A 23,170-nucleotide genomic window follows, 5' to 3' on the forward strand; every position below is an offset into this window, starting at 1 on the left:
ATGGAAACAACCTAAGTGTCAGTTTATGGATGAATGGATAAAGAAGATGTGGTGTGTGTAGGGGTGTGTGTGTATATATATGTATGTATGTATTTGAATAAATAATATTCAGCCATGAGAAAGAAGAAATCGTGCTATATACGACAGTAGGGCATTACTTGATCCTGCTATATACGACTTGAGGGCATTAGGCTAAGTGAAATAAGTCAGAGAAAGACAAATACTGTGTGATATCACTATTATGTGGAATCTAAAAAAGCTGAACTCTTAGACACAGGTGGTTTTCAGGGTGTGAGAGATATGGGGAGATGTTGGTCAAAGGGTACAAACTTCGGTTATGAGTAAGTTCTGGGAATCCTATGTATAGCGTGGTGTTATAGTTAACAATACTGTATCATATGCTTGAAAGTTGCTAAGGGATCTTAAATGTTCTAACCACAAGGAAGAAGTGGTAATTACGTGAAGTGATGGAGATGTTAACTAGCTCTACTGTGGAAATCATTTTGCAGTATATAAGTGTGTCAGATCAACGTGTTGTACATCTTTAACTTACACGTTATATGTCAGTTGTATCTCAATAAAGCTGGAGGAAAAAAAGAAATAAAATCAATTGATTACTCTTTCACCCCATCCATCTCCCCAAGTCAGACAGATAATCCTTAGGTAGTTCACAGGTTCCATTTAAGACGTGAGCTGGAAGGGAGCAGACCAGGCACATATAAAGCCTGCTAATGAGTATGAAGCTCTCTGGATGGATACGTTTGCATTTAAGACATTCCTTTTTCTGTATGGTGGGGAATGCCTCACCCCAGCCCCTTTCCACTGGCGCGGATGTAGGAGAGCTGCCGGCTAAAGGGGGGAGCCCTTGGAGAGCCTCCATGACGCTTTGAAGGGGAACACAGTCTGCTTTCCCTTGAAAGTTTTGACTGTGCCTCACCTACTCATCTGCTCTAGATGATCGAACTTCAGGTTGGGGGATTTCCCTACATATGCAGATGAACTTTAGAGGTAGTTTATTTTTTAAAGTATGTGATACCTGACACCAAGATTTTTGATAACAGTCTTATGGTGTAGTGAGTGGACAAGAGCCACAGACGGGGACCCAGGGTGGCAGAGTTCTTGTGACAGCTCTGATGTATTTTGTGGCCTTGAGCAAGGCACCTAACCTTTCTGTGTTTATTTCCTCATCTGTTAAATGGGAATAGTAATATCTGTTCCAGCTACCTCAAAGGACTGTTGGGAAACTGAAATGGTGGAACATGACTTTGAAATGTATAGCTTTGTACAAATAGTATAATATAAAAATAGTGTACCCTGTGGTCTTTATGTTCTTAAAGTTGAAAACAACTTTCGGTGTGTTCCCTTGGTGGATCTGCCATCACAGAATGTTTCACCTGACGGTTCAACCTGATAAACTCCTGCAACATGTATAAACGGCACTGCTCTTCTACACGAAGAGTCAGTTTGATGAATACCCTAATTTGACGACTGAACTGTTACTTGTAGTTATATTCATGATGTGTTTTGAATCTAAAGGAAATATCCTCTCAGATTTAAATGGGCCTTTAGTAATGCTGGCTGTCTGGTATCTGGCTTCTGTAGGCGTTGATCTAGAGCAGTCAAGAAAAGAAGAGGAACAACAGATGTTGCAGGATGCCCGCCAGTGGCTCAACAGTGGGAAGATAGAGGATGTGAGGCAGGCTCGCTCGGGGGCCACAGCGCTCCATGTGGCTGCTGCCAAGGGCTACTCTGAGGTCCTCAGGTATTGTCATTTACATCAGTCAAGAGTCTGTTCAACTGGGTTTTGGAAGCAGGGGGTGAATTAGCATCTCAATTATGATATGTTTCTTTTGTTGTTGTTTTCCTCTGTGATCATGCAGTGTTTTCTTATATGATTGGTCTCCCTCCCTCCTACCATCCCTCTAGCTTCTCACTGACATGTATGATGCTAACAGGGTTGAGCTAGACTGGCCTAATAGGTGACCTTGCATGGTCTCTTCCAGCTCTATGATTTATCGTTAATATCCATGTAACCTCCTCCTCTTCTGATATGTAATACAAGATAGACTTGTGAGCATTTTGGTCCTCTTTGGACAAAGATAATTTCTTTGGACTCATTAGATTAATGATCTATATCATTAATATAGAATTATTGTCTTGAATGTGCAGAGTCCAGCTGGAGTAAGGTAGTCAAACTTATGTCAGGTAGTGTGTTCAGCACATTTCCTCTTTGATCCTGTTACTCTGCCTGTTGCATTTTTCCTGACATCCACACATGCTCTAGGTAGCTCTTGGTGCTTAATGTTGACAGTCTTCCCCAATACGTGGGTTGCTGAGAGCATGTATGTGTAGTTGTCACCAGACTCTTCCCCTGCTTCCTATTCCACCTAACATGGGGTTTCTAGTAGCTGTGGCAAGTGTGTTGGGACACCGTTTCTGCCTGAGAGTGACATTCACATTCTGCTCACTTCTTGGAAGGTGTCTAGAGGCCATGGTGATAACCTCATTCAGCCCAGAGCCATTTAGGGCTTGAGGAGTTGTACCTTTCCTCCTCCTTGCGCGCAGTTAGATTATAGCTTTAGCGTTAGCGAGAAGCACCCGCAGGTGGCTTCTGCAGAGTTGGAAGTGTGAGAGTCTACAGTAAACATATGTTTCCTGGAAAGACCAGCTGAAGCTAGTAAGTAAAGTACCCCAAAAAGAACTGAGTTCTTGTGTTATATGTACTTCTTCCCTTTTGTGCACTGGAAAGTGGAAAACACACCCTGTAACTGAGTTGTGTGGTTTGCTAATTGAATTAGGCTTTGGTTAATCTCAGGTACACACCCTCCCAAATGCTTCTCTTGAATTGGTGTAACATAAATGTGCCTAGGAAATACCATGTGACCTTTTGGAGAGGGTTGATAAATACTATCTGTGATTGCTTCTCAGTATAGTAACTATGAAACCTGAGCTGTGCCTTAGGGGCAGAAGTAATCACAGGGCCCTGGTGGTTCAGAGCCAAAATGTGAAATGTCAATTGGGTGATAGTCTCTTTGCAGAAAACGGTGATCTAGAGGATATTCTTCTTTGTGGTTTTCTTCTTAGACTTTTGATTCAGGCTGGCTGTGAACTCAATGTTCAGGATCACGATGGCTGGACTCCCCTCCATGCTGCTGCACACTGGGGAGTGAAGGAGGCCTGCTCCATCCTGGCGGAAGCACTCTGCGACATGGATGTCAGGAACAGACTGGTTAGTAAGCCTGACCCTCTAAAAGGGTCTCTAGACAAAAGGCTTAAAGTCTCTGTTAAATGCCTGGAGCAGTATACATCACTGGGGCTGTGATTCTGCTCCCGGTGCTGCCGTCTCCCCATCCCATGCCCGTTATCAACACCGAGGTGTCTGCTGTGTCAAATAGAACTGCACTGACCTAGCCTTCTGATTCTATGTATGTTGAAGCCCCTGAAACAAACAAACAGGAAAAAAGATCTTTGCCCTTGGCAAAAATGAGCGTAGGGGAAACCTGATTCTGCTGTCTGTGGTGAGGTATGACAGATTTTCTTTCTTTTTGAATTCAAAGACTTTTAGTAGCTGACCTCTATTCACATCCAGTCTTTAAAAAGATGTTCTAATGACACAGTTCCTTGAGATTGGCTGAACGTGTTGTCCAGCCTCCCTGGAAGCAACTTAGAAGCCCTGGAACGCCTATCCCCGCATCTCCTGAGTTTCTAGGAATCCAGAGACGTGCTGTTTAATTAGTAGGCGTTCGTATATGTCTCACATCGCTCCTGGACCCAGGAATCATTCTCAGATTATGGGTCACGGTCCTTAACTGTGCTGATGTTTCCTGAAGAGATACCCCCCGCCCTTAAAGGGAGATGATTCCTGTGACTTAATCCTTAGTGCATGTGCCCGGACCTCCTTGTGAGGCTTCTAACAGCTCCTTATTGACTGTCTCATAGCAATTCAGACCATTTTAGGACAGGCACAAGTAGAGATTTCAATTGATTATTTGCCAAGAGGCACTAAGCGTTAGAAATGATGTGGTTTCCTCAGTGCTGTTTTATGGACTATAAAGCTCTATATTAAAGGGTTTGCTGTTTCTTCTTCTGATTCCTCTGTGATCTCCGAAGGCGTGATCACAACAGAGTCGATTAGTCAGGGAAGCCGCCGTGGTCGGGGTCAGAGGCATAAAGTGACTATCGAATAGTTCTCTGATAAGGTCGAGTGGTCACTACTTCTTTTTCCTGCTGGTCATGGTGCCCTTTTCTCTGCCAGGGCCAGACACCATTTGATGTGGCTGATGAGGGTCTTGTGGAGCACTTGGAGACGCTCCAGAAGAGGCAGAATGTGGTGAGTTGATGCTGTGAAAGCTGTTGTCGCAGTTTGCGATGCACACCAGGCGTCTCAGTCATTTGCTTAGTTCTGTCTGCTGAGAGCTGAGATGGATGTGTCTGCATTCCAGAGACGATCATTGTTCCCCTCAGGGATCATCGGTCTGTTAGAGGAAAATATCCCGAAACCGTTGTTAGAGTTTACTCATTATAAGATAGCCTTCGAGCAGCCGAAAGGTAAAAACAACGCCACCAACAAACTGGTAATTACCCTTGAGTTCTAGAAAATGAATGTGGTATGTTCAAATCAGAGTTTTTTCCAAATAAGGAGTACCAGGCTAGAGGACATCTCATAACTTTTTTTCCCTTATTGAATAAAAGGACATCTTTATTTAAAGTAAATTGATTACAGAGAGGAAAATATTTCTTTCTTAAAAAGCAAACAAACCCACAAAACTAAAACTGTCATTTGGCAATGGACAGTACTTGGTCAGTATCCATACTTATTCCAGAATTCAATCCTCCTCTGCCTCGTCGTCCTTCTAAAGCTTTTATTGTTTGGTTGCACATGCTGTTCTGCTTAGTGCTGCATAGGAGGACCACATGGCATGGTACCATATGCCGACTGCAGGATGGAAGAGCCAACCAAGATCAACGGTGAATGGTTTACATCTTCTGCCCATAAAGGGGATGAGTAATTTGGGCTCACAGAGGAGAATAAAGACCAGTCATATTAGGGGCTTGAGAATTTCCTGTTTGAACAGGGCAGGACGGAACAAAACCACCAGCTTTCCTTTGTGTGGGCTGTGGCTCAAGGCCTGTGAACTCAAGCTCAGGACGAATGTGAGAAACTTTGAGCAGTCCTGAGGTAAAGAACCACATAGTTCAGCGATGGGGCAGATCAGCCGTATGTCACCTCACGTGTGTTCAGCCTCAGGTCTGGACGGGTCAGGTGAAGAGCCTTAGGATGGGGAGGCTCAATGGGAAAGGGGCATGTATAAAGCTCAGAAACACAGCCTGTAGTTCCCTTTGTCTCCTCCGACGAGCAGCTGGAGCCCTGGCCGCGAGGACGGTCTGAGCGCGGTATTGGTGCTGTTCTTTAGCAGCAGCAGCCTTCCTCATATAAGATGTGCACTTTGCATAGTTAAGCTTTTGTTGTTTTATCAACTTTTTATTCTGAAATAATTTTTAGACTCACAGAGAAGCTGCAAAAATAGTCTCGAGAGTTCCTGTGTATCCTTTACCCAGCGTGGTTTGGTTTTGAACGTAGATAATGTCTTCACTAAATAGCGTTTCTACACTACTAGGCGTGGTGCCCACCTCTGCCCCTGCGTAACTTTGGGGCAGAGTGATGTGCGGACATTTGTCTAGAACGTGTCTGTAGATACAGACGATTTTTTCTGAGGGCTTATTTCCCATTGGGTGCCTGTTTTTTCTTTAGAACTGTGCCAGCTTAGTTCAGTACGTGGATCATAAAGAATGCTTTCAAAGTTCCTGCTGGCTTTTTGTCCTTCAGAAGCTTGGTTTTGGGGAAAGTTGGGTTTGGATATTTGATAGGGGCAGTTTTACTGAAGCTCTAACACCATGTCTGTCTCTTCTGCCTCGGGTGGAGGTTTTTCTCTGTTATCTTCTAAGGAGACCCAGCTGATGTGTTCTCTTTGTCCAGTTCTTTCCTCTCCCTTTGGTGTTGGTCCTGTCTTCAGAATGATAGTACCGTTTTGAGTTCTTCTCATTACTGCTGATTTCTCACCAATAGTCGACTTCTTCCCTTTTCTCTGTTTTCCCAATTTCCAGCTTCGAAGTGAAAAGGAGACACGGAATAAGCTCATTGAGTCCGACCTGAACAGCAAGTTGCAAAGTGGACTCTTCAAGAAGTAAGATCTTTGGGGCTTTAGAAATGTGGTGGGCTCTGCTGTGTGTGTGGGTGGCTTGAGGATTTACACAGTAAAGGAACTCTGTGTTTGATTTTAGCCAAATGATCTTTAAACATTAGGAATGTTTGAGAAGCAAAGAGACAGCACTGATATGTGGGGAGACCTTGAGGATGAGTGAACATGTTTTAAATTTAGAAATTAACTCAGACTGTGTACGGCATTCCTCTTTTCCTAGCCTTGCGGTTCTTAGTCCCAGCTGCTTCCTGAACGTCAGTTCTTTGAGCTCAGGGACCGTCTGTTGGTTTTGCTTACCGCCAGACCAGTACCAGGCATGATGCCTGGTCCTTAGTAAGCACTCGGTAAACATTTGTGAAATGATTTTTTTGAATATTTACCTGCTCCATCATCATCAAGATTCAATGCTCTCCTTTCTGTTTGTGTGTTGAACAGGCTGGATCTACTTAAGTCACACTCTAAAGTCAAACACTGAACCTTAGTCTGCAAAAAACCAAGGATGCGGTAGAACGCAGATATAAAGAAGGATTTGAATATATTTCTGTTGTTGCTTCTACGTAGAGGTTTAGAAACTCAGTCTCCTTGTACTTGATTGTCCGTGAACTTAGAAATGATTTGTCATTTCTGAATTACACTCAAATTATTGTCTTTAACTTAGCAAAGAGAAGATGCTCTATGAGGAAGACACACCCAAATCCCAGGAAAGGGAGGAGGAAAACAAAGAATCCAGCAGCTCCAGCTCAGAGGAAGAGGAAGGTGAAGATGAAGCTTCGGAGTCAGAAACTGAGAAGGAGGCAGGTAATGCAAAGATGTTCCTGGCAAAGCTCCTCCCTTCCTAGAGTGTGAGATCACTGCTTGTCAGAGGGCGAGGCAGGGGGGCCTCAGGGCACTCCCAGAAGAGCTTGAAGTTTAGTTTTCAAAGATAGGATATCAAATTGCTGGTGAAAACTTGGTTGTAAAGGCTCTGAGCTGTGTTAGAGTGGTTCCCAGTTCCTCTCTAGCCATACGATAACGTGCACAAAGAACTCTTGTGTAAGGAGCCACCTGCTCTGACCTTGGGTTGGTGGGGTGTAGAGACCAGATTCCAAAGATTCAGTACACGGAGAGGCAGAGGAGGTGAGGTCTTGCACGGGCACTTTTGGTCGAGTACGTTTAAGCAGCTGGTGAAAATTTGTATTTAGTTCTTAGGTTTGTCTGATTCCCTAAATTGAATCCCCAAATCTTCATTTTTCCATCTCATTATGTAAAGCTCCTTCATTTCCTGAATCAGGGAATGAAGAAGGAGCAAAATCGTGTTTCCCTTTATGACTCTTATTGATAATATGTATGTTGTATAACGCTTCTTGAGTTTATATAAATGGCAAGACTGGAGCCCCAACAGCGAGAGTGAGGTGCTGAACACGGTCAGACCGTCAAGCTGTAAAATAACCCATCGGTTTTGATGCACATTCAGGCAAGCACTGAGAAGAGGTTCAGCTGCAGCAGAATAGTTCTCGTGGACGTTTGGAAGTGAAGGATGAACTCAGATTTTACAGTACGTGTGCCCTGCATTCACTGGCTTATTATCCCTCCAGATTCAAGTTTGCAAGAAGATGAGTGTTTCCGGCTAGAAGACCAAGTTAGAAGGAAGGGTACACATTAAGTGTATAAAGGCATCTGTGTTTTCCTCAGAACCCTGCCTTCGCTGGCTGCCCGTAATGAGGATGTTAGCTCCTCTGTCACCCAGGCCACCACTCCTGATGAGCTCTGGCTTTGCTGACGCGGTTTCTCTCGGTTATGGGAGAATCCTGCCTTTCCTCATGCCTCAGTCTCTGAGGCCCACGGAATGTCACCAGGGGAGGTTAGAGACCGTCAGTTCCGTAGAGGAGGTAGGCACTAGCTAGTTTGTAGTGTAGGAGGTGACCTTTGACTCGCTGAGATTCGGATTTCTGTTGCTAAGCAGGCACCGCTTGCTCTGGAAGTGCTAGGGTAGTACCTATCAAAATTTAGAGGTGTCTGTCTTTTTAGTACTTTTCTTGTTTATGGACTACTTGTGTGTCTTAGACTGGAAGTATTGTCTGGAATTGATGTCTGGGCTTGCTCTATGCTGGGTCGCTTTGTGAGCTGCCAAGGGCTTAGAAGAGTGGAGGGAGGTGCTTCGCGGTTGACGCCACGCCTCAGGGCTCACGTGCCCTGCAGCCCTCCACACTGCTGTGGAGTAAAGCATGCACACTGCCCTCTGATCACGCCACACCCCACCTTCCCCACTCCGTCTCTGCTTCAGAGTCAGTCCCAAACCCCACAGCCTGGCTTCCAGACCTTTCCTAATCTAGCTCCAGCTGGCCTTCCCAGTGCCTTCCGTAGGTATGCACATATGCCAGCCAAGCTGGATTACTCAGTTTCCCCAAACAGGCCCCAGGCTTTCTACCCTGAATATTATTTGTGCCTTAGAATTCATTTCTGGCCGTCAACTGCTTATTGAATGGTTTCTGTTGGAAGCTATAGGGTCTATCGATTGAAGAAGTCTTTCTTAACAAGAAGCTGAAAAGGAATGCACCTCTTCTCAGTTCTCCCACCCCATAACTGCTCCCCTGTTAGGATCCTTCTAGCACTGCGTTCTTATCTCTGTTGTAACACTCATCATTTTGGCTGGGAACTCTAGATTTATCGTTGTGCTCCCAGGTCTCAGCACGATGTCTGGCACATGACAGCATTCACATTCATTAAATGTTTTTGTTGACTGTATCTAGGGGATGGAGGGGAACAGGAAGGCATATACATGAATAAAACACGTCACATGAGAGATAAAGGCAGTCAGCAGTGTTCACCAGGAAGAAAGATTGATTTAGTTTGGGGGGTTATGATAACACTACATTTGTGTAGTACTTTTTACTTTGCAACACATTTAAACATTTTTATTTAATCCCTACAGCCACACCCTGAGGTATGTATTATTATCATCACCTTTTAGAACTGTAGGACATTAGGAAATTAGGTTTCACAGCTGGCAGGTGGCATGCCTGAGATCCTGACTTTGATCTGGGACTCCTCAAACTGCAGGGGCAGAATGAAATGTGGAAAGTACCTGCGTAAGAAGTGAAAGCTGAAGCTGCGCAAAAGGATGGGATTCTCAAGGGAGAAATTGTAGACAAAAGAGGTACAAGAAAGAAGTGGGGGCACACCATGTTTAGGAAGAGGAGTGGAGTCTGAAGGAGACAGAGAAGGTCGTACGGTCGAGAGGGTGAGGGAACCAGGATCTGTGTTTCTGCATCGGAAAAGCCAGGGCAGGAATGCGAAGGGAGAGAGCAAGGTGACCCAGCAGTTAGCACGCCACTGGTGAGCTCGGAGAGCAGGTTCAGTTGCCGGATGTAGGCAGAAGCCAGGTGTTTCCAGCGCGCGTCCCTGCTCATTTCTGTCTATTGAAATTTTTCTCGAGTTTCAGAGCTCAGCTCAAATCAGCTTCCTTTATGAAGCCTTATCATCACCGGGACAAGTTTTTCTTCCCTCCTCTGACTCCTCTAGCTGTTTGTTTGAACTTCTTTTATATTACTTATACTACTTAGGATTAGTGTGATTTCTTTTTTTCTCCCATCGCTGTGCTTCCCCACCAGCAAGTTTCAGAAGCGCTGGGATGTGTTGTGTCTTGTTTATCTTTCTGGCTCCCGCCGTGCCTCGCAGAGGGCCTTCTGCACAACAGGTGCTCAGTAAACTGTGTGGAAAGAAAGCCAGGAAGTGGGTTATGTCTGACCCTTCCCACGTGATGCCAGACATACGTACCTACTGAACAAGTGTTTGTTGAATGCATTTATCTTGTTTTTAAAGATCCACAGATGCAACCTCAAAAAATGACAGTTTTCATGTGTCTTACATATAAATGTAGTTGTAAAGAATATTAATTAATTTTGGGGTGAATGTTAGCAGTTTGATTTGGATTTCTATTTTTCCCTTTCTTTTATTTATTTGACTTAAACATTTGGTGTATTAGTTATCTATTACTGCATTACAAGCTGCCCCAAAACTTAGTGGAGCTTAAAACAACTCTTTCTATGCACCCAATTCTATGGTATGGCGATTTGGGAAGGGCTCTGCTGGGATGGCTGTTCTCTCTCCCATATGGTAGTGGGCTTACTCGTGGGTTTGTGGTCAGTCGGTAAGTCATCTGGGGGATGGTGGCTGGTCTTGGATGGCCTTACTCACCTTTCTGGTGGTTGGCCAGGATGTTTGGGGCAAGTGGGCCATGTGTCTCTTATCATCAAGCAGGCTGGCCCCTGCCGTGTCACATGGCAGCTGGATTCCAGAAGTACTCAGAGAGGTCAGAGCTCTATGTGCAAGCACTGTCCAAGCTTCTGCTTGAGTCACATTTGCTAATGTCCCAGTGGCCGTGCAAAGTCACATTGCAAAGCCCAGAGTCAATATGAGAGGGCACCACACAATGGTATAGATTCAGGGGAGTTATTATTTAACAATCTGTCACATTTGGCTATTGACGTAGATTTCTTGGAGATAGAGATAGATAGTATTTAAAGAATGCCTTGAGTATTCACAATAACCACAAAAATAGTAACATTAATGAGCTATTTACTAGGGACTTACTGTGGCCAGACATTGAGCTGTGAAATTTAAAAACATTAGCTCTAATCTTTATAGCAACTCGTAAGGCAAGATAATTCTTGCTTTCTATAAATCCCTGGTTAATCAATGAGAAAATAGGTTCATATTCATATATGGTAAGTAACTTGCCAAGTATCACACAGCTGGGATGTGGCTTAAAATTGTCACATAATTGATGGGTGGGTTACTCTTGGGCTCTGTTTCCAGAGTACATAAATGCTGTATTTCTGTATCTTAACTTGCAATATCCTCTGTAATCCTTTCTACTTTCGTTTTCTATTGTAACCCCAAGAATACTTATTATTTAAATTAGGTCTGCCACTTCACTGACCAACACATGTATTTTCTGATTTCTGAGCCGTTACTCATGCCCTTTCTTCCTCCTGCCAATTGGTATTTGTCTTCCAGCTTCCTCCATGACATCTTTCTTTATTGTTCTTTCCCTCAGAGGATTTACTTCTTCTCTGAACTCCTAAAGCACTTGTTAATCTAAATCAGCCAATTTAGCACCTAATTTATATGTGATCTTATGTTGTTACTATTATTATTGTGCATGTTTTCTCTTCTTGATTGTAATTACCTGGAAAGCAAGGTCTGTCTTACGCTTTTTCTGATTTTTCCTGCCCAACCCCCCAAAACAGAGTAGATTCTTTTTTTTTTTTCTTTTCTTTTAAAGGATTTTATTTTTCCTTTTTCTCCCCAAAGCCCCCCGGTACATAGTTTTACTTTTTTTAGTTGTGGGTCCTTCTAGTTGTGGCATGTGGGACGCTGCCTCAGCATAGTTTGATGAGCAGTGCCATGTCCACACCCAGGATTCGATTCCAACCGATGAAACCCTGGGCGGCCAAAGCAGAGTGCGGGAACTTAACCCCTCGGCCAGGGGGCCGGCCCCCAGAGTAGATTCTTAGTAAGTACGTACTGGTAAATTTTATGTGTGATGGATCAGGTGGAGAAAGGTTTCAGTTGTATATCTGAGGATTCGAATTGGCACTGACCAAGACAGGAATAGCACTGAGTTTATTTCCTTGTGGCATCTTAGTTTGAGTCCAAGCATCACATGGGCCTAATAATCTGTTTTGATAATGAGTAAACCTTTCCTGTTAGCAGAAAAGTCCACACACACACAGATAAGATTTTCATACTTGCGCTTGTTGCTTCTCTTGTCTTAAGTAGCAGATAAAAAGCCAGAAGCCATTGTCAACCATTCCACCTCTGAAAGCAAGAGAAGTACCATGGAGCAGACACCAGCACCTGCTCAGAATACCTTCTCCGCCTCTTCAGCCAGGAGAGTGAGTATCTTGGAATTAATTTGGATATTATATTTCCCCCTACTGCAGTAACATACAATGAGAAAGACCTTAAAGATATGTTCTTGCCTGTCTTAGTCTGCTCAGGATGCCATAACAAAATACCTCAGACTAGGTGCCTTTAAACAATAGAAATTTATTTCTCACAGTTCTGGAGGCTAGGACGTCCAAGACCAGGTGCCAGCTGACTCAGTTCCCGGTGAGGACTCTCTTCCTGGCTTGCAGATAGCCACCTGATCTCCAGACTTAGTCACGTTGGGGGCTAGGGCTTCAACACAGGAATTTAGGGAGGGGGGACACAAACATTGCGTCCGTAACATTGCCCACAAAACCATAAAACCATCACCAAACACATTTGGCTACGGTGTGTTCAGAAAACATAGAGTCTGGTAGTCCGGCACCAGAGAGCTTTTGTCATATCGGAAGTTAGGGTGAGTCCGTCTGAAGCTCAGATGGGGCGAGGAAATTATCTGGCAACCAGCAGTAATTGTTTTGATGACCACTCTCCTTTTTTTCCTTCTTGTTTAAAATTTTACTTTCGTAAGTAAAGTCTCCATAGTTTGTGATGAGCAGAGAGCAGAGGTAGAAGGAACCTGTTGAAGTACGGGGGCCCCTCCTCCTGCCGCTTTGCCAGGCTTCGGAGAAGCTGTGGGCTCGTCAGTGAGGCAGAGCTGAGTGATGACCTGCTCTGCAAAGTGTAACATTAGTTTGAGGTCAAGAATTGATCTGAGTTCTTTGGAAGGAAGCTGTTGAAAAAGCTCTCTGGTGTTATAGATCTTAACTTATTGATCTTCTAGTACCTCGTAAATTGAAAAGGTGGGATTACGGTATCATTGTGGAAATGAGGAAGCAAAGCCCTGGCTGCTGTTTATCCCTGGGAGCATCATCGTGAGTCAGTAGAGAGATTTTAAGTCCTCCCTCATCACCCCATCGTTTAGTCGTACCTCACTACTCCCACTGCTCCTAGGTGTGACTCGACTGCCTGCTTTTTGAAAAGAAAAGTACTGAATTGAAAAAAATACAAACACGTACATATACCTTTTCCACTTTGCTGAAACAATGCTGAGAAAGGCGTTTTCCTCTCAAAATCAGGGTAGCGTGTAAGGAGCTGACCTGATGGAGCCTCTAAAGCTGGGAAGAGGCCCTAAGTGCGTACGTTCAGGTGACTGAGTCAAAGGGAAATCGGAGTGTGAGTTGGAGACGAGGGGTTTACTGTTTCTGCTGCATTTTCACTACACCAGGCCCTGGGGGTGGCCTGGTGTCTGAGAAAGAGCGGAGCCTTCTTGCAGAGGTCCCCAGGTCCCAGGAGGAGACTGGTGGCGGATGACCCCACACTGGTCTCTGGCCGACAGCCAGTCTAGGATGTTTTCTGTGGCTTATGGCAGAATGGGATAATTACAGTCCAGGGAAGCTTCATATAAGGCTTTCTTTTCTAATGTTAACATTTCTTTCTTTAATGAAATGGTGGTGATGGCATTGATAACGAGTTTTTGAAAGATGTTCTCTCTTGGCAAATTAAAAAAGATGGCAATTCTATGATGACTACCATTTTTTTCTTTCTTAATTTTGCTGCTCGGTGAAATCTGAAACACTTGGAACGACTGCCCTCCATCAAAGAAACTGTTTTCTTGAAAGAAGCAGTTAGAATCTGAGTGGGAGGCCCTTTAGTGTTTTCATTATTTAGTATTTTAATACTAATAAAAATACTAATACTTAAATATGCCTAACACTTAAATCAGCTTACCAGTCTTATCACAGTCCCATAAAACGTATTTGTACGTGGACTCATCTTGTGTTCTCAGTCTCCCCAGATTATAAGGAGGAATTGAGCTCATTGTCACCGTTTTACAGATGAGCATGTTGAGTAGAGAAGTAAAGTGTCCTGTTTGTAGTTACCAGTGAGTCAGGAGAGGAGGTTCTGCTAGAACTCGGGTCCCCTGGCCTCCTGGGTCAGTACTCGCTGTGTAGTGGGAGCCAATGGTGTTTAATTCCCCGGAGCAGCTCGGTCAGGTAGGAGCTCTGTGATGAGCATCTGAGGCTGTTTCTGGCTCAGGGAGACAGGGAGCCTTCAGAGGTTGTTCACGGCTGCCAGGGGAGGAAGGCAGCGTTGGCAGAGAGCCTGCCGTGTGTTTGTTCTCCCTCTCCTGCCTCACTGAACTTAGTGAAGTGTGCAAAAGGCAAATAGTCTGCAAACAGTCATCAGGACCTTTCTTTTCTTTTCTGTTTCTTCCCTCATAGTTCTCCTCCAGCCTTTTTAACAAGCCAGAAGAGCCCAAAGATGAGTCTCCTTCTTCATGGAGACTGGGCCTCAGGAAGACTGGCAGCCACAACACGCTGAGTGAGGTGGCCACTTCCAGGGAGGCCCTGAGGGACCGAGGCTCCTCCGTCTTCCGCTCGTCATCCAGCCCTCGGGTCTCCGCTCTGCTGGACAAGGATAAGGTGCGGTTGGGCAGTTCCCTTCGTGAAAATTCAGTCTCCGGAGCAAAGGAAAAGACTGTGTAGTCCTGAATTTGAATCTGGAAGGACAAAGTCTTTAAAGGAGACAGGCACATTGCTAGTTTACTCAAGTAAATAGTTTGGTTGCTATTATTTGCTTGGCCAAAAGAGGAAAAACCCTTTCCTTTTGGCATACCTTATGTTCATTCCTCTTACCCTTTTTTTCATTAGTAGACGTATGATCAGGCTAGTTTCCCCAAGCTCATGTGCGTGTTCATACAAGATGAGTACACTTTATTTCTTCACTTTGGGTTCCGTATTTTATTGGGCTCACTTGGTGCTCTTCCTGGGGCCACGTCTTCCTTGCAGTCATCATCTCCTGGCTCAATACTGCGTTTCTGGAGACTTCTCATGGGGGTGAGCACAGTGGTGGGATTAACTCTGCAGCGTGTTTGTTGTACAGGAAGCTGCATTTCAAGGAAGAGGTAGGCTGGGGAAGAAGTGAGGCTCGTTTCATAAGAACCTGCAAGTGGAACTTTCTGTTTGTGGCTTTTCAAGGGCTCCCTCTCTTGGCAGGGCTGCTGCTTGTGTAACTTGTGCAGCTCTTTTCCTTATTTGATCATCCTGGCTTTTCCCATGAGAATTGTTTTCCTACATACCGGTTTTTAATGGAGGAAAGTTAGGAAGAAGCCTTTTAAAGGGAACCCTTTGAAATCCCGCTCAGACTAGAATTGGTCTTGAATGTAGAGATAAGATTCTGTAGGTGTATGAAGTTCTGCTTTTTTACCCAAAATGGTTCACACACCTTCCCTGTGCTTTACTTGTTCTGGTTTTACAGGAGCGAGAAAACAGAAGCTATCTTAGCTCGCTCGCGCCCCGAAGGCTCAGCAACACCAGTGACGTTGAGGAGAAGGAGAACAGGTGATCCTATCCAGGCCAGGGTGGTCCTCCTTAACTCTGCTGGGCATGGTGACCTCCTGGCCACTGTTCTGCTGCCCTCTTCCCGCAGGTGTCCTCAGCACAGTGTGGATTATTTGCTCCTTCTGCTCAGAACACCTCCCAGCCCTTACTCCCTTGCGTTGCCCATTCTTGGCCCTTCAGGTTCTCGTTCCTGTCTGTAGCAAGTCTTCCCTGACTCCTCTGAGTGGATTTATTCCCATCCACCAGCAGGCTCTGCACCGGCAGGGTCTACATCTGTGGTTTCTCAAGTACCCCTAGTGCCTAGCACAGGGCCTACCTCATGGTAAACTAAAAATGTTGTCATTTAATTGAATCGATCAACTTTTAATTTGTAAGTAGATAAAATTTCAAGTCTTCCTCATGGGTTAAAATGGATTTGGGGATTTTGAAGTATTGCTGCATCTCGGAGCAGAACCTGATCTAGACCCTTGCCCTCAAAGTGTGGTCCTCCCAGCAGCCACATGGGTGTCACCTGGGAGCATGTGAGAAGTGCAGGATCTCAGGCCCCACCCTAGACCTTCGGAATTAGCTTCTGCATTTTAACAAAATTCCCTGGGTGATTCAAATGCACATTGAAGTTTGAGAAGGACTGCTCTAGAGAAGCTTTTGAAACGTGGAGACCCACAGCTTTTGTAGCAAAGACCCTGAGTTAGCAACTGTGAATCAGAAATCCTGCTAGAGCCTCCTCCTTTATAATGCTGAAGAGGCTTCCAGCAAGTCCTCCTGCTCTCCTCTTCACAGGAACTGCTTGCCTGCGACAGACTCCCTCACCTTCCTCAGCGCCCCGTCCCTGCTTGCTTAGGAGCAGCCTATCACTGGGGGCTGATGTGCAAAGCTTTTTAGAGGAGGAACAAAGTGACTTTTCCTTATAAAAGGCTTAGAGACCTTTGACATAAGGATCTGGTACCTATTGAAAATAGTTGGTTTTGAAGTTGGTAAAAGAAAGCAGACAGTAATATTTCTCTTCCTCTGTCTATACAGAAAACAGGTATATAAAACAAAGAGTCACTTAGAAAATGTGTACTTCCTTAGCCGTATTACAGCTTGCCTATCTGTCTCTTCTCTCCCTGTTTGCATTGTATCACAGACAAAAACTGTGGTAGGAATCAGTGTTTTGTTTTCCTTTCGTTCCTCTACAGAGAATCAGCTGTCAATCTAGTGAGGAGTGGTTCCTATGCCCGGCAGCTGTGGAGGGATGAAGCAAAGGGAAATGACACGCCCCAGACAATTGCTCCTTCCACCTACGTATCAACCTACTTGAAAAGGTACCAGGTCCTGAGGGCCAGGAGATGATTTTCCTTCGCTCTGGCCATGGCTATTTGGGTAATAATTGCATGCCTTTTATATCCAATTGGCACTACAAAAATGAATCAAAAAGTGAATTACTTTTAGATCTCTTGGGAGTAACATCTTGACTAATTTTAAATTAAAATTAATTTATTTTCTTAACTGAATTAAAATAAGCTGATTCCAAATTCTCACCAGAAACAGATCTGAATTTATACTCCATCCTCTCAGTCCTGTTAAATCTTCAACCAGAAGTGACTTGTAGTAATCTCTGAGCAGGACTGAATTTGCATCACGCTTGCCCAGTGGCTAGCTCTCCCTTTTCTAAAACTGGAGTAGTTCTCATCTCAAGTTATATTTTTCCAGGGGAGGAAGGGAGGGACCCTGTAGGGTGGTGAGGGGTGGGACATGGGGACAGTTTTGTGTTGCATTGAACAAGTTTCATATTGAAGCCTGTTAATTTAGGGACTTGAGTTGTTTTTTTTTATGACTTTAATGGCCCTCAGATCCATCAAGATGTGAAACTCGCAAGTGTGGTGCAGAGAAGGTACATGGGTTTCCCTCCCCTTTTCTCATCTGTATCCCTTTTCTGCAGTTATTTTCTTTGCCGTGTACCAGCCAGCAGGCAAAGCACCTTTTGCCAGAGCCGTTAAGCTATAAAATACACTAATTCGTATTTTGATTTGAACTTTGCTGCTGATGTGGAAGAATCTGATTCTCATTGCTTCCTTTGAATTCTTTCTTCACTTTCCCTTCCTTGACCCTCCAGCTGCCTCTTTCTGCCATAGCCCTCCTCATTAGAATTTTAGATGGTTGGGTGGCTACCCTAGAAACTGGCATTGGCCACAGACTGTGTGTTTGGGATTAAAACTTATTTCCACACAATTTGGAAGAATCTTGTCAACTAGTTAATGTCAGAACATGGGAACTAGTTAGCTATAAAACAAACTGCCTTTTAATGTTCTTCAGTTCTGCAGCTGCATCTTGTCAGAAAGGAGTTAGCTTTGAAAGTATACAAGGATATACAAGTTCAGGGATCTCACTGAAGCTTCATATGCAAGCTCAGTGTTCTTGGCTTGATGAGGCCAGCACGTGTCTGTCTTGAAAGCTAAGGTCTTAGTCTCTCATGATTACTCCTTATGGTTGGATCCAAGACCAAGAAAACTTTCCTAAGAAAGTAATATTCTAGATCTAAAGAGAAAGCTGACATCTAGTTTTCAGGCATGTTGTTATTTAGTGGTGGGGTTGTTGATTTTCACTATCCACATGGTCAGCAGGTGGGTTGAGTGAGTGGCAGTGGTCTGGTGGGTGTGGTTTGGCGTCATGGTGGTGAGCAGGGCAGAGAGACTGCCTCTGGTGAGGGTGGAAGCGTGCCTGATCCTGTGAGCACTCTACAAGACTCGCAGCTCGCTTCCTCCTTTAGATTTCAGAGCTCTCCTTCCAGAACCCTAAAGCACTTTTTGATTTCACAGAATCTTGTTTTATGATCCTTTCAGAAGGAAAGAATCGTATGCCATCACTATTTGAAGAAGAAAGTGTGCGTAGACCTTTGTCGTTCTCAGGCTGTGCCAGCCTCAGCACACTTCCATTGCCTAGTTCATCTCTCGTCTGTAGGACAACAGACCTTTCATGTGGCCCAGGAAAATGCATCTTTTCCAAAGAAAGCTTCATAGCTCTTTTTAGTCACCCCCTCAAATGTCTCGTTATATTAGAGTCAAGAAGTTTTTTTCAAATTCTGACCCCAGAATTTTTTGCTGCAGTTGAGATGGTCCTTACGTATCTGCGGGTGAAACAGGAGTTGTCTTCTCTCGGCCATGCCGGTAGTGCTTTCTAGAGTGGGACTCAAGTTCCCCAGAGGCCTTTTTGCTTTAGGCTAATGACCGTGGTTCTCAAACACAGTTTCTTCCACAGAGCTTCTTTACTCTTCTCCACTCTTTAGTTTTAAATCTTTTCTCCAGACCTCTCCGAATTCTCAGTCCTACTTCAGCTTCCGCAGTGTCACTTCTCTATCAAGTAGACATTGGGGGTTGCATGATTTTTTTGCCTTGGGGTTTGTGGGGAACTATGTTTTCTAATGAAATTATTCTATTTCCTATTATACCGCTCTCAGCCTCTGCTCTCTTTGTCTGTTCTACTCTTCTGCTTTCTCTTGATGCATATGGTCTCTCCTCCTTCACATTCCTTCACTCTGGTATGATTGACAGATGCCTGCTTGCTGCCAGTGGCCCAGCTCTAGCTGGAGTTGGTCCCTCCACTTCCCAGTTGTCATGCCCTCTCTGTGGTCTGCATTCCTTTAAGTGCACAATCTGGGTGGGAAGGTGGTGCTGGGAAACGGTGGGTGAGCAGCATGTCCTGAGGAAAGTGACTGTGTGCTGTTTTGCAGTGCGTCATTTGCTAGAAGTAGTGACCCCACAAGTCCCTACATTTCAGCCAGTCGCAATTCATCTCCTGCCACCTCACCCGTTACCATTGCTTCATCTACCTCTCGGGGCAGCAGGTGGCAGCCTGCCTCTTCCTGCCCTGCGCCAGTCAGTGCAGACACTTCTGCCTCCGCACACCATGGCAGGTAAGGCTGCGTGGGGCCACTTGAGTCACGTTCCTCAAAGCTTATGCCTCTGGATGCACACATGAGATTTGAGCCAAAGAGTTTGTCACTGTAGAAGCAAGTTTGCGTTCCTGTGAAAATGTCCACCCTTTAGTGAGGGTGCTGTGCTTTGACTTGTATCAGCCACTCAACAGCTGCTTATTGAAAAACCGCAGCGTGTGTGTCTTTGAACTTGGTGTTTAGGCATCAACGTAACGTGACTGCTTTCGTCTCTCCATAGCCTTACCAGTTGCGATTACAATTTAAGGCTCATATGGTTGTGATAAATGACATATTAAAAATATCCCCATATTTCACTTAGGTTAATTTTCCAGTAATTATGAGTAGGAATCTCTTCTGTTTAGTCTTTGTGGAAGATGGCATGCAAACCTAGATCAGAAGGAAGCTCTCTTGTTCCGCAAGACTCCTGTAGCCTTGTGAACGTTCCCAGCCGCGGAGTGTGTTTTCCTGAAAACACATGGGAAGGAAGAGACGTGTGTTTGCCTGGGCTTTGTCCCTGGGACGCTGGCTCCTGGTTTCTGGTGCATCTGAGGGCAGCATGGCGGAGTGTCATTGTGAAAGTGCAGCGGCACTCCAGCTGTCGGCTTCACTGTGGGTTTTAGTCCTTTATGTCTGGTCAGAGACCTTTTTCTTTGTGGTATGGCACAGGGACTCCTTTTTTGGGTCTTGTTTCTACAACTGACACAAAGAAGATGAAAAACATGGATCATGATAATGTTGCTGCATGAGCACCTCTGAGGGTGGCGCCTGATTGATGTTTGTCAGTTTACTAGATTTCTTTCCCTACAGTGAGTGGTGTCACTGATTGGGCCAGGAGGGATAACCTTATGCTGAACTGTTAATAATAATACTGTATAATTATGTAGAAATTTATTAGGTCCTCATAATAATCCATTTTCATGGACATGGTAAATATTATTCCCATAGATGAAGGAACCAAGAGACAGAGAGGTTACTTGATTAACTATTAAGAGCTAATAACAGTGGGGAAAAATAATAACTACCATTTGTTGAACCCTGTTGTGTGCCAGGCTCAGGTTAGATACTGGACAAAAATTACATTGGGATCTGGTATAATAGTAAATCCAAATAATAGGGCTTAAATATGATAAAGGTTTATTTTTTTCTCTCACTTAAGAACGTCCAGAATAGGCAGGGCTGGCACACAGCTCCAAAGTCAGTAAAGGATCCAGATTCCTTCTTTCTGTCTGCTTCACAGTCCTTAGATCATGGCTTCCATTTCCATGGGTGGTCTCATGGTCCAAAATAGCTGCTGGAGCTCTACCCATCATAGCTGCATTCTAAGCAGAAAGAAGGAGGAAAAGGGGAAATGCACGGAGGGAATGCTTCTGAAATGAGAATTTTCCCGAAAGCACTAGTTTTCTGCTATGTCTCATTGGCTGTCTCTAGCAGCCAGGGAGACTTTGGAAAATGTGGATGTTGAACTAGGTGCAGTGCTGCCCTTAATACACAGATTCTGTGGGTAAAGAAGAACAGGAAAATGAAAATGGGTTAGGCAACTAGCCGTCTCAGGCACACATATATTATTTCTAGTCTTAGAAAGAGCCCTCCAGTGTATGCGATTTTATTCTCATTTTACAGATGAGGAAACTGAAACCAAAAAGTTAACCGTCTGTCCAAGGTCACACAGCTGGTGAGGAGCTGAAATGGGATTTGAACCTACGCGTGTCCATTTCAGAGCTCGTCTCATTATTTTGTTTCCACTGAGCCTATATTTTATTCCGGCGCATTACTAAGTGTTCTACATATATTATTTTATTTAATCATCACGAGACCCTGCATTTCACAGTATCGTTACCCGATTTTACAGACCAAGAGATCAGAGAGGTTCAGGTGGCTGAAACTCAGCCCCAGGAGGCTCCAGAGCCCTGGTGCCTGCTCTGGAGCTTTTCCTGTTCTGCTCCTAACAATCACTTGTAAATTACACCACATTTCAAATAGTGGTAAAGTCCTATTCTATGATTTAATAAAATAAACTCCTTAGCATTTCTACAACATAAGAAATTGCAAAGACCAAAATATGTTGTTAATCTAAAAAGAATTTCAAGTAAGATTTTAATAAGTATAATTTTTTATAGCTTTGTTTCTGGCTAATTTTATTAGTACTTCCTATAGATACCTTGTAAGTCTAAGGAATTATTTACCTTTTTTTAAATTAAAAAGTGAATATAAAATTTCACCTTTTTTCGCGTCATTAATTGCTTCTGGAGAAGTGGCTGTGTTTTTTAGATACCGCTTCAGAACTGTTCTATTTTTATATTTGCATCTATGTACCTTATTTAGATTTTTATGATCTGATCATTTTTTTCAAACTTATTCTAATAATGTGATTATTTAAAAGTGAGCTTAAAGCTACTTTTAAGCATTACTGGTAATTGTGAGGAGGTAAAAAAAACAGATTTTTAACATTTGTTATTTTCATTGTTTTTCCCATCTCTGTGAGTATCAATTTTGGATCTCTGTTACCCCAGCAACAAGCTGTGACATCACAAATGATAGCTTTTGGGTGGAGAGCCAATGGTTGCTCTCAACTCTTTGTTAAGAAACAAAGATCTTGTTTTCATGTAAATGAGTTTAATTATACAGCTTGCTGTTGGAAAGTCTGTAGTTAAGGTTGCATATAGAATCCTGTTAGTTTGTGTTTCAGTTTCTCATTCGTGCAGTTATGCTACAGGCAGTCAGGCATTCGGTTAAACGGAAGGAGCAGTTGCTGAGCCAGGTGAGGGAGAGCTAACCGTGCTGGGGTGGTGGAGTGTCCATCACAGGTCTCTGGGTAGTCCGGGAGGACGGCCGTCCAGTGCAGGCTGAGCACCACCGCAGAGACTCTCCCTGCCCAGCAGTAAGGGGCAGGGAGACCAATCCTGTAAGTGACGCGAGTGTCGTGTTCGTGTTGGCCGTGCCTCTGTGCATGTGTGGAGGCCAGATGGTACTCAGGACGCATCTAAAGCACTCTTGCATATGTCTGTCACCCTCCCGCCTTGTGCCATAGCTAATTTTAAAAAATTTTTTTAATCTGGCAAAAAAATGATTTTAGAAACATAACTTCTCAGGCAGAGGATATCAGACTGAATATAATCATATCATTCTAAGATTTAAGAGCTCAGAATTTTTAAAAAGAAATCAACAAACAAAGTCTGAGCCAGAAGCTCCTCCAGTTCAGCCTCTTTCGAGCCCTCTGTCCCTGAGCTGGTGCTTCGTTGTGTAGCATCCTGACCATTCTCTTTCTGCTTTTGTCTTTTCTGGTTTCAGGACTCCTTACAAATCCCAGGCTGACTCAACAGCAGAGAAAACAGCAGACAGCATCTCTTCTAGCACCCCGCTCTGCGTGATCACCAACCGCCCTCCACCCAGCACTGCCAATGGGGTCACAACTGCCACCCTGCTCTCCACTCCTGGAACAGACTCCTCTGCAGAAGCCAGGGACAGGAGGAGGTATGTGCAGCACCCATCTCCTCTGTGGGCTTCTGCGTTGAGGTCGGCAATAAGGGAGTGGGTGTGCAGTCTTTTCTCAATCTCAAATAATGAAAGCAGATCTCTGTATTACAGTCTGGGATGTATACTTTGCCTCTGGGAGACGCTTGGTGGAGAACTTAATTGTATCTGATTTATTTAACGTAGATTCTTACTCTATTATGGATATAGGCATATCTTTTTTTTATTTGTCTCATACGAAAGATCAGTGTCAGGCATTATTTCCCCATTCTGTGTTGGAGAACCTGAGCACAGAGAAGGATCTCTGGTTTTGTTCCGGTCGTCCATGATGA

General features: G+C 44.2%; 1 protein-coding gene across 25 annotated transcripts in view; it reads left to right on the forward strand.

The window, feature by feature from the left end:
- Positions 1 to 23,170, forward strand: part of PPP1R12B (protein phosphatase 1 regulatory subunit 12B) — a 206,036-nt gene that overhangs the window by 67,398 nt on the left and 115,468 nt on the right. For 16 of the 25 annotated variants that reach the window (XR_011535275.1, XR_011535276.1, XR_011535277.1 and 13 more), the window contains 11 exons: positions 1,603 to 1,762; positions 3,085 to 3,229; positions 4,256 to 4,330; positions 6,106 to 6,185; positions 6,859 to 6,998; positions 11,961 to 12,079; positions 14,336 to 14,536; positions 15,372 to 15,454; positions 16,633 to 16,758; positions 19,164 to 19,346; positions 22,656 to 22,838. Coding sequence is in view for 18 of the 25 variants with exons in the window: in XM_070602189.1 (XP_070458290.1) it covers positions 1,603 to 1,762; positions 3,085 to 3,229; positions 4,256 to 4,330; positions 6,106 to 6,185; positions 6,859 to 6,998; positions 11,961 to 12,079; positions 14,336 to 14,536; positions 15,372 to 15,454; positions 16,633 to 16,758; positions 19,164 to 19,346; positions 22,656 to 22,838 (1,495 nt within the window). In the remaining 7 variants the exon portion in view is untranslated. Of the gene's footprint in view, positions 1 to 1,602; positions 1,763 to 3,084; positions 3,230 to 4,255; positions 4,331 to 6,105; positions 6,186 to 6,858; positions 6,999 to 11,960; positions 12,080 to 14,335; positions 14,537 to 15,371; positions 15,455 to 16,632; positions 16,759 to 17,286; positions 17,328 to 19,163; positions 19,347 to 21,943; positions 22,126 to 22,655; positions 22,839 to 23,170 lie in introns of those variants that run through there. The other 9 variants (XM_070602190.1, XM_070602180.1, XM_070602193.1 and 6 more) reach the window with 6 other exon arrangements.

The sequence above is a fragment of the Equus przewalskii genome, chromosome 31 (assembly GCF_037783145.1).
Source record: "Equus przewalskii isolate Varuska chromosome 31, EquPr2, whole genome shotgun sequence".
Taxonomy (NCBI): Eukaryota; Metazoa; Chordata; class Mammalia; order Perissodactyla; family Equidae; genus Equus; species Equus przewalskii.